The 11657-nt window shown below is 44.4% G+C and overlaps 1 protein-coding gene across 1 annotated transcript in view; it reads left to right on the top strand.

Moving 5' to 3' along the window:
• The window catches only part of TCERG1L (transcription elongation regulator 1-like), a gene marked incomplete at its 5' end in the record, with an annotated part of 41381 nt that overhangs the window by 23273 nt on the left and 6451 nt on the right, over positions 1–11657 (top strand). The window contains 3 exon segments of the mRNA XM_010154851.1: positions 506–660; positions 6245–6314; positions 8708–8843. Of these exon segments, the coding sequence (XP_010153153.1) occupies positions 506–660; positions 6245–6314; positions 8708–8843 (361 nt within the window).

The following is an 11657-nucleotide window of genomic DNA, read 5'->3' on the forward strand; positions in this document are numbered from 1 at the left end:
TGGGTATCGGGGCCTTGGTTTCCCAGCTCTGTCCGGTGGGTACTGAGGCCATGGCTGCCCAACCCTGGCCGGTGGGCATTAAGGCCATGGCCACCCAACGCCTGTGGGAACAAGGCCATGGCTGCCCAGCCCCACTGCCAAGGCTTCTGCCACTTGCTGCTCGCAGCCACAGCTTTAAACTGTGAGATGTATTTACCTGTGGCTTCTCTTGCTGAGGGCACCATGGTCTTCCTCCTCATCTGGTTCTTTTTCCCTTCTGTGCTAGAATATTTCTCCTACTGCTTTTTGGGGTGTTTAGCCCATTTCTCCGACATTTCCTTGATGCAGAGAGAGCATCTGTGCCCCGGGTGACTGGCGTGGGCTGACAGGTCTGGGGCAGACCGTCACTCGGAGAGGACCCTCACCCACAGCCTGCAAACACAGATGCAGTAAGCCCGCTGCAGTTGAATTTCTTGTTCGTGGGTGTATCTGACATTATCTAAGCATAGTTTGTCACTTGGAATAGGTGTGTAGTCTGGACTGGAGATGACCGGGTCTTCTTCTTCAACCCTACAATGCAGCTGTCAGTCTGGGAGAAGCCGGTGGACCTGAAGCACCGCGGCGACATAAACCGAATCATCGAGGATCCTCCTCACAAGCGCAAGCTGGAAGCTGCAGCAAGTAACTAAAGCCCTGTGATTATTTACCTCTACTTTAACTCAAACGTTGAATGAAACTTGGTCACTAAATACGTTCAGTGGAAGTTTGAAAGGTTTTGCTTTTGCGGTTTCATGTCAAGTATTGTGTTAAAATTGATGTTTATTGCAAAGTCCTTGTTTTCACTGAAATGCTGAGTTGGGGGATAGAGCATTCTCATTATTGGCAATGCAGAAACAGGCAGCTTCTCCTATTGGATGGATCTTTGATGTATAAAATGCATCTCGGAAGATGCTGTCTTTATGTTTTATTACTCTTATTTCCAAGATGTACATTAGGAATGCATTACCAATGCATTATTCAGCTGTTACACAAAAGCAGATACTCCATAGCTAATGATTATCCAGCCAAGTTGTAGAGGGGGAAAAAATCCCAGTAGTGAAAACTTTGGTGGAGACGTGGGTGCTTCCATCTCAACATGGGTCGCTTCCTAAAGAAGGGGACAGTTGTGGCTAAAGACTAACACGCGTCTCTGCAGTAACACGGGTGCATCAAAATACAGTTCAAAAGACGCCCCTTGACTTGTCAGTCATCCAAGGTGGGTGCTGTCTGGTCCTCCCCAGGTCGGCTGGTTTGTGGAGGCCTGACCGCCTTCCCAGCCTGACTTCCCCATCCCATGATCCCAGCCATGCCGTCTCTTGCTCGCTACCCCTAGCTTGGTTGTTGAGTCCCGATGTTGGCGTGCTGGTGACCCGCACCGGAGCAGCCCAGCGCATCAGCCTCTGCTCGCCGGTGCGGGAGTGGCTCCGTAGTTTGCCCCACAACATTGCTCTCCATCACCAGTGGCTGTTGTCTCCCTGTGTCTGCCATCACGGGGGGAGCATGGCAGTTGTTCGAAACGCTGCTTGCCTTCATTAGCTGCTTGTCATTCTTGAACGTGCTGCTTCACAGCAGTTTTGCTGGAGAACCTCCCGCAGCCAATGCCCGTTCGTTAGTGGGGAGGGCTGGAGAAAGGGAGGGGGGAGAAAAAATGAGATGTTTGTCATTCTTAAAGAGTGTGTAGTGTTTTATAACTGAAAATGAGGTAGCACTGCCAGCCTCATGAAGTGACCTGCCTTGTCACTCAGACCATCCTGCAAAGCACTCTGATCCGCAGGCAGAGCTCCCAATTAACTGCTGGAAAACAGGGGCTGTGGGGCTGCATCTGTGGACTTGAAACACTTGTCTGCAGGTAGATAAGAGGGTGTGATAATCAGGATTTATGTTATCAGTATTAGCAGTTTATTGAAGAAAAGCTACAGAGAGTGGCTTTCTATTAGTGTAGCCCTTATCAGCGTAGAAGGTCGTTAACTTTTTTCAATATAAATTTCAGTCATTAGATGCTTGCATATATATAATATTTTCATATAGCTTGAATAACTAGCTATATATCTAACAATTGCAGAGTGTATCTACTAAAGTTCATTTTCCTGAGAAAAACAGAGCATGAGGTTTTTTGTTACAGGATGTACTGAAAGATCAATTAATTATGGACAAGGGGGAATGATAGGCAAAGACAAAACTGAGGGTCACTGTTCATGGTCTATAATTAATTAATTAGAAGTGCCTGAAGTCACTGTTGGTATGTCCTACTTCAAAACTCTTGTGTTTTTTTTCTTTGTGTTCCATCCTTTTTATTTATTACCTATAAGTACCGCCAACATTGATTCATGCACCAGTTTCTTTATGACCATGATTTTCATTGTTGCTAATAGTTTTCATCTTCCTTGATATAACTGGGACTTGCGGTTGCACGGTATTGGAGACAGTCAGGTTATAATTAGTATATATTAGCTGCTGTGGTGAAAGGAATTATTTGTTACCATTTCTCTTAGCTTGTAATCTCGAGTAAATAAATAACACAAATGAGCTGTGTGTTTGCAACAATGGTTGCCAAATTTATTTAGCTTAGTTGCTGCTGCTGAGTTTTAATTAGGATTTTTAAATCAAAGGCACAAAAAAAGGTTGGCAAGCATAGTTATTCATGGGGTGTTGTAGGTTATCTGCACATCGCTCCACTGAAAGATCAAGTGCATTTATAATTTAGGCATAAATGAAAAATTACTCATTTATCAGTTACTCCGCCTCCACAAAGTATTAGTTCTTAGGGAGATTTATGAAGGTGTCATGGCTCTTTACTAATGGGTTCCCATCAGGCCATCCCTTGGAATTGAGGGGGAGGTGCAGCTCCTCCTGTGCCTGCGGCAGAGCAGCCCTCAGCCAGCACTGTCCCAGCCCCTCCACGGGGACGTCCCTGGGCGGAGGGACCCACCGCTGACCAGCCGCAGGGCCAGGACAGAGCCAGTGTCTTCAGGACCTGCAAACCTGCATCTTCCCTGTTCCCAAGTCAGAGCTGTCTGACAGCGGAGCACAACATCTCCTGGTGACGGGTCTCTCTTCTTGTCCCTGACAGGCATCACCCCTCTGTCTCAGTACCGTCACAGACTGACCATAACATCTCTGTTTTCCCTCAAAGATTCCTTAAAATACTTCTGTCTTATTGCATTCCAGAAAAACATTTTTGTCTGTTCCTATTCCTCCACCTGCTAAATGGTTTCTCTGGATGTTTAGACTGAGGAAATGATGTTTCCAGCTAATTAAAGGAAAACTGACATTCTGACTATAGAAAATGGCATGTTGATTCACAGTTGGGATGATCCCTGTTCAAAACCAGTTCTGATTTACTTTACTCTGTCCCCACAAATATTTTGGACCCTTGGACCCAGACAGAAGAATGAAGCATGGTGCCTGGGAACAGCATAGGTAACCTCCCAGGCTTAGGTGCGATACGTGGGTGCCAAGTCTCTTTATAAAACTGAAAATCAGAGTTTTGCGTGTGCCCAATGGATTGACAATCTTTTAACTCACCTGGTAAATGCTGGTGCTTCCTTTTTGCTCTGGAAAATGAGACGGACTTCATGACGTGGCTGGGATTACCCAAATAAATTAATTAGCACTAAGCTTGATAGACCATCTGATTGGGGCAGTGCTCCCCTTCATGATTTCCTGGGCAGATTATTGTCAAGTAATAGTCTTCAAAGCTTGGAATCAATTATTGGATTTTTGTGCATGGCTGCTTCTCTTCCCTTTCCAAGTCAGTTTATCATCTTACCAGGGGCCCAGCGCTGCAGTGTGAATCCGTAGGTGAGAGTAGTCAGGTTTTACGGAGTCTTCTGTTGCACTGAAACTTTAAATGTTGATGCTGACTCAAATCTTGTCCCGTTTATCCAAGACACTATACCCACAGCAGTCACTCACATGGGCAAAGCGAGAAGGGTTTGGTGTCCCTCCCCCAGGGATGCTGGCGTTGCTCTCTGGGAGACCCCGAGCTGTGTCAGGAACCGGCAGATGGAAGTAAACACTGAGATCAGGGTGTATGGTGTCAGAAAGCTGTATGGTAATTAAAGATTTGGTTCTATAAATGCCCAGTTCACATCTTGTTCACAGCAAAACTTTAAACATGTAGATTCTTTTCAGACATCTGTGAAAGATTTTGGCGTAAGGTAACCAAGTTTGACTTTACCTTCTAGTAGCTGGAGAACTTCACATCATTGTCATCACCAGCGAGTTTTCTCTTGGCCCCTGGGGATGTGGAAGAGGAAGGGCTCACTGCGCGGGCCAGGCTTCTCACCACCTCCTTGCTTGGCTAAAAGAACATCCCATCAGGATTCGTAGCGTAGCACAGCGTACATCCTTTAGCCGGCTCTGGAAGGGCTGTCTGGTGTCAGACAAGTGCAGGAGGTGCCCCCGCAGTCGTGGCTTTCCCCTTCCTTTAACAGTGGTGAAATTTGGTAGGAACTGGATTGTGCTTGCCCAATCACCTTTAACTTCAGCTCCTTCTGAAAACACCATCAAGTCACCATCCCTGGAGGTATTTGAGATGAGCTGATGTGGTGCTCAGGGACATGGGTCAGGGTAGACATGGCAGTGCTGGGTTGTCGGTTGGACTCGATGATCTTAAAGGGCTTTTCCAACCAAAACGATTCTATGATCCTGTAAGTACTTTCATTTCCTATTGTTGCCATCAGTATTTCTTAAAGTGAAGACCACTGCTGCTTCTGCAGTTGTTCAACTCCTGATTAATAGCTTTATATTATCTCTGCTGAATTACATTCTGCCATCAAGTTGGTTTTCCCATTTCGATGTATTTTTAATTGGGTGTCCTGAAGAAGAACTTACCAAGAAGAGGTTCCAGTGAATTTTTATTTATTTAAAACATTATAAAATTGATTTATATATTCATAGTGCTCGGGTGTTGTCAGGAATGTGGAGATCAAACTCTCCTCACTTTGGAATGCCATTCATTGCTCCTTATCATCTTTTAAATTGAGGTTAGTAGAGCATCCGTGTGCGGCTGGTGTGTATTTCCCTCTCAGGTGGTCTTTGTTCCTGCCACAGCTCTTCCCACGCTGCAGCGTTACAGCTGCCATTTGGTTTTTAGTGTTCCTTTCACCGTGATTTAGTGTATACTTTGATCGAGCACTCCATATGAATAAAAGGTAACATTTGCTGAAAGCTTGCTAATAAACCTGTAATCTCCCTAAAATAGGGAAACAAAAATGGGCTAAGAACGAGATTCTTAAATTGAAATAAATGGCTAATTTTCTGCAAGCTTCGATGATACGAAGATCCATTTTCTAGCAGATGTCTTGGTTTCTCTGATTTTAGTGAGATCAGACTTCATTATATCAAGTTTCAGATATATACTCAGACCTTTTCTCTCCATAACCTAAGTTCAGCATTTATTTTTAATTTATTTTTTCATAGTTTGCTGAACAGCAAGAATGTCTTCATTAGCAGTCTCATACAGTAAGGCTGAGGTTTGGTGTTTCTGATATTCCCAAGCTGGCTGCATACAGTGTGATATTCATATTTCTCAACTCATTCATGGTGAACTACCGAAGAGTCCGTGACACAAACTAAGCACTGATGGGCTTGACTTCTGGTGGTCTGTCCATTTGAATTTTGATGAAAACTGCAGTTTGTATATGTGAAAAAAATCAGATTCCAGAAATAAATCTCTTCCAAACGTTTCACGTTCGTTATGACTGACAGTGCAACCTGAGTCCTTCAGGGACGAGTATCCGGGCCAAACCAGGAATGCAACAGTGTCATTTATAGGTATCTCTGTAGCCTTGCTATACTGGTGGTTAAATTTGGGGATAAGCAGCAGTATATTTGCTTCTGTAAAAAAGAGAAATGGGCTGAGGGAAGTTCTGGTGCGAGTTAACACTATTGAATCCTTCAGGCTGCCAGGACTGAAATAATTTTGCAGCAATATCTTTGCAGTTGAGTTTTTAAAGGAAGGGAGGAGGGAGCTGGCATGTCACCATCGTGTCACAAGTGAACAATGAGTAATTTTTCAGGCTGAAAATGCTAATTTTTGTTGCTGCCACTCTCATCTGGATGAAGCCATTTCTGAGGATCTGATGAAATATGTGTTATTTTAAAACATGCTTGGTTTTTAATTCCTGGGCAGCGGCCAAAGACAAGAAATGAAAGGTTAATTTGAGGAATTTGTGTTCCCATTTCTCCAGTTCAAATCTAATAACTATTTATTTCTTTTTAGCAGATAAATGTGTTAGTTCTTGTCCCAGGGATGAAAATGATGATCTTAGCATCAAAACTAAGAGAAATAAGTAAGTTCTAAAGTTTACTTATCTGTATGTAATGTTGGGATGTTAATGTCTGGTACAAATAAGTGCAAGGAGAAATACAATTCTTTTTTTTCCTGTGTGGATAACTACACCTATAAATCATAAGTCATCCTAACGGTATCCAGTCTTCATCAAACTCCATGATTCTCTGTATCTTTTCCCCATGAGCATCACCCATGGCTCGGGGCTCCACAACCTGCTGTTGCACTTTGATTTACGTTTCATTGGGGTATAAGGAAACTACTTAAAAATACCGAAGTCAAATTCTTACTGAGGCAATGCTGTGATTGCACTCTGTCGAAAAGAAAAGCAATCTTCAGAGAAACTTCGGTTTTCTGGGTTTTCTTCACAGAATGACAGAAAATCTCAGGGGTCTCTGTCCCAACCGGTTGCTCAGGGACCTCTCTGGGGGTTTGGACATCTCCTGGGATGGAGCCCCACAGCCGCCCTGGGCAGCCTGTGCCCGTGTCCCACCATCCTCACAGCAAGAACCCTTTTGTTATGCTCAGATGCATCTCCCTGTATTTCAGTTGGTGCCCATTGCTTCTTCTTTCAGTGGGTACCAGAGTTACTCAAAAATGTCTCATCTCCCTATCTATTTTGAGATGTGCAGGCTTCTAAGGTTGTGCTAGTAGGCTGCCCATATGTGTCCGTCTGAGCAGGAAGTCACATAGTTTGTTGTGACTTCAACAACATATGTTTAGTTCACATAGTTGAAGAAAATTGTGTTCTTTATTGTCATTTTTGACATCAGTAAAAGGTCTGTGTGATTTCTTTGCAGCATCATTTCCAATTGCATAAGAAGGGCTGAAGGCAGGAGGGGCTCTTCTGGTGCTTGGCTGCTGGGGTAGTCCACTGGTTTTCTCTCGATTTCAGCTTGACAAAGACCTTTGTGTGTGCTAGAAATTGGGCCTGCCATGCATCATGTCACAGGATAAAATCTGCTATTACGATAGAAAAGTCACTGTCATTCTGTGAAGAACACCAATTTGATATCTCTCAAATCACTAGTAATGCAGCATCATTTTAGGATAAATGTAAGTGTAATGCCATTATTTGTAGAAAGAAGATAATGTGCTCGGGCTCACATTACGTACTGATCTAATTCATTTGCTTGGAAATACAAAAGTGTTTTCCTGTTGAAATTTCAGACTAAGTATTATTCCATAGTGGTGAAAATTGCATCAGTAAAAAATGCAGTCCTGCCTTGTAGGAGGTAAAAATCAAATCGCCTTACTGTCATTATCCTTGCTTGAACCTTGAGATCATTTTAAGGCTCCTGATCTTTCCAGAAAGAGCCTTAATTTGTACTGAACCCGTTTATTGCTCAAAACATTATGAAACCGCAGGATGGACCCAGAGCAGATTCCGAGGTCTGAGTTGGCCAACTTCTCCGAAGCCAGGAGTTTCATATCCCCATCTCAAATCCTACCACCGCCCGAAGCAGATTCCTTCCCACCTTCGAGGTTCCCACCTAATTAGATGCTGAGGGCACACGGGGGCAAATCTTCAGGCCTCAGAACAGTGGGGATGGAGGTGTTCGCTTCCTGCGCCGTGAGGGTGCAGTGTTAATGGTCTGATAAAATTACGTAGGTGTTTATCTGGCGTGGAACAGTTCCCCTCCGATGATGACACCGATTATGTAGGATTGCACCCGAAAGCATCACTCTTCCACTGCTGCTACTTTATGGCTGCACCTTGCCGTAAACTGTCCTTTGCACGCTGGTGCTATGTATGTGCCTTTCTCCAGAGGGTCTTGTAGGCAAAGTGACTCGGGCAGTAAACGGTACGTTTTTTCTCAGGAACACCTCTTTATTCTAATCAGATGCAACCTTGGAAGGAGGCTGTCAGGGTAAATACAGACCTGGCACCGGCAAAGGGCAGGTTCTTCGTTGATGCTTTATTGCAGGTTCGTGCATGCGATGCATTGCCAGATTAAATCCCTTAGGAGTGAGCTTGTGGGGTGCATGGGAATGTAAAATAAAGATTAGTGTTGACTTTCAAGTTTGGGGGCACAAAAGCAGGAAAGAAAAATAAAAACAGGTGAATTCCTTCATTCACCGCTTTAGAGTCTCTACTCCTTGGCCAATTTTATATGAAGCTGTTTCTTTTCTGCAGCCTGTTTCACTGCCGATTCCTCACACCGATAGACCATCCTTCCACGTAACGAGTGGTCGGAGGCCTCTTGGCAGGGCCCACAAGCCCTGTGCTTTAGTAACGAGCTGCAGGATTGGGTCACGTCTCCGCTGTCAGCGTCTGCTCCCTGCTCCGTGCACGCGAAGTCCTGCCTTCCTGGAGGGTTTTCTAGAGAGGATTAAAAATCCCCACCTGAGCTGACAATTACTGAACTGTGTTCTATTCTTGCCTTGTTAAAGAACAGAAGATTCCCAGGCTGCTGACCAGGGGAAGGCTGAAACGGAGGAGAAAGATGAGGAAACATCAGCACCTCAGGTCACGCCTCCCCTAGAAGAGCGCATCACTCATTTCCGAGATATGCTTCTGGAGAGAGGGGTAAGGAATGCACCTGCTTGCTTTGACATCCCCCATTGATGGAAACAGGGCATCATCTAGGAGCGCTACAGGAATTGTTTCTTAATTATGAGTCAAATGAAGAATTATTGAGAGGGGGATTTCTGTCTATTAATCTTGTAGGTTTTGTGATACTTTACTATGACTTTTCTTTGATGTCAAATGAGGCCTTGCAGATCTAAACGCCCTTTGCAGGTGCAGTTCCCAAGAAATTCCTATAGACCCGGAGGCAGTAGCTCTTCCAGCCCAGCCCAGAGGCTCAGGGCGTGGGAGCTGTAGGCATACGCCATCCCAGGGACCCTGCGCCAACCCCAGAGATAATGAATGAAGGACAAAAGATGGGTCACAACCATCACCCATAACTCAACCAGGCCCAGAAACAGTCCCGGCAAGCTCTTTGCCTTTTGTAGCATGGGAGAGGTGTCATCACCCCAACTCCAATGATCCCAGCAGTGGGAGGCCAACTTCACTTACTGGACGATCAACATCCGCCCAGTCTCTGAGGAAAGGACGTACTGGAGTTTCAGGAGGGTTCAGGAAACCTGTCACATCCCCTGGACCTTCCTGATTATCCTTGGACTTGTTGAGAAGACCTGGTGGTTCCAGCTGAGATGCAGGAGCGTGAGATGCTCAGGCTTCGGGCCAATGGGGACAAGAAGAGGTGGACCTCCCACAGCCAGCCCGGCAAGAGCACCCGGAGCATCAGTCCCTCCTGCCGACACGGTGTATGCGGAGCTGGTGCAAGTTACAGGGGGGTTCATCGTTATTGCAGCCATTTTACTGTGGCCTAATCAAGATTACGAGTCAATAGATGGAGCATAAATTGAATTTACAGACAGAACCCATCAGCCCTATGAGCCTCATGACCAGAGGTGAAAACAGATTCTGCATTGTGAGAGCATCTGCCGACTGATTTTGTGAAGAGCTTCAGCCTGATTTTTGATTTCTGTGGTAAGACATGCAAACCTGTGCTGAACTGACCACGTGAAGACTACCATCAGCATGAGGAATCTTGGATACCCTTATTTATTCAGATAAAATCACCTCTACGAAAGTTCATCTCGCGGTGTCCCTTCTTCCAGAGAACTGATGGTTTTGAGCGTGAACGGAATTAATAAGCATAACAGATTTAGTTCCCACAGATGTAAGTGGGTGTATAATGGAGCAGTGTATGCAGATTTTATACCTCCTTCCAACACTCTGCAAATATGTATTCTGTGGAAGTTCAGCTACTTTCTGTAAAGAAAAAAAATCCAAGGTGTCTGCTGTTAGGCAGTAAAGCCTGTAAAATTTATCACTAGTAATCAGCAGACTTTAAAGGTAGATAATTAGAGCTTCAGAAGCCCAACAGTAAATTATCTCCATGCCAGACTTGCTTTATTAATACATTTTGGTATTTATGCTTAAAAAATGTAGAAGTGCCATACGTGAATACCGGTGGAAGACTCCTGCTGACATATTTCAAACCAGGGAGGAATAAGTCAAAATTTGAAAGTATCAGGGATATTCTGTAATAGGATGCCTCAAGTGTTTCCAGTGTAAGAGTCAGGCGTGCTCATAAAAATAAGTAATTTGGGGAATTTACCATTTGGTTTTGCTATTATTTGAAAATGTATAGGTAATAGGTCACTTTGCTTTTGCCCTAAGCATTTTGTTAAATGCCTGGCCAAGCTGATGGTTAGCACCAGCCGGTTGGCGTTGAAATGCAGTGAGGCCTTTAGTGCTATTTGAAGTGATTATTCAAACAAACATCTCCTGCCATTTCCCTGCAGTGTTACTTCTCAAGAAGTTACTTGGTGGTGTTACAAAAAGCTTGAGCTCGATGGAGTTCTTCAGCGTACTTCTGAATTTTCCTGCGTAAATTACCTCAGCAGAAGAATGTTTATTCTAACGCTTTCAAAATAAAATGCGATTCCGATGTAGCTCCAAGGCAAAAGCATGATTCTTATGTCTGTGGCAAGTTCTCCCATGGAAAAAAGTAATCTCTGATGGCCTCCTTGACGTTCAAAAATTTTCACTAAACCCTGAGAAAATCCAAGTCTCTTCCTGGCTCTACAGCCACGGCATCAACATACCCAGCTTCTCCAGGCTGCATTTCTGGGAAATCCTTCTCTTGGTTAGGATGGTGTCAGTGAAACAAAACTTTTAAAGGATTCAAAATTATATTTTTTCTCAAGATTTTACCTTCTTAATACTGAGGAGGAAAAAGGGGGTGGGTGTCTAACCCCCACCTTCCCGTCTCAGTTTCTTCCCTGTGCTTTACACCCTGGTTAAGAGCCGGAGTTGGGAACTGGAAACTCGTGATAAGCTCAGATCCCTTTTCCTTTTCAGTCTGTGGTGATCTGAGGCCACTAAAGTCATTATTGATTCTGGGAAGAGATGCCACCCCCCATCCCCCGTACACGTGTCCCCTGGTTGAATGTCCCATAGGTGGGAAGAAGACCAGGATGCAATACCCACTGGGAGTTTAGTCAGAATGTTAATAGTTTATATGCATCTGCAGAGCTCCAAAATGAATATCCTCCACCACATATGACGTGTAGCTTGAATTACATTATAAACAGCAGCAGCCAACATTTACTTTAGGTCTGTGTCTGCAATGTGTGAAATTTAGTGTTGGAACTAGATGATCTTTAAGGTCCCTTCCAACCCAAACCATTAATAACTGCTAAACAAAAAAGTCATAAAGAGGACTGATCAAATTCGCCTGAGCGTAACTAGCTTTGAGTTCAAGCTGGCCTTTCTGCTGGACACAAAGCTGATGAGCAAAAGTAGGAAAGACATCCTGGAGAAGGA

Source organism: Eurypyga helias, unplaced genomic scaffold (assembly GCF_000690775.1).
Source record: "Eurypyga helias isolate BGI_N326 unplaced genomic scaffold, ASM69077v1 scaffold25940, whole genome shotgun sequence".
NCBI lineage: Eukaryota > Metazoa > Chordata > Aves > Eurypygiformes > Eurypygidae > Eurypyga > Eurypyga helias.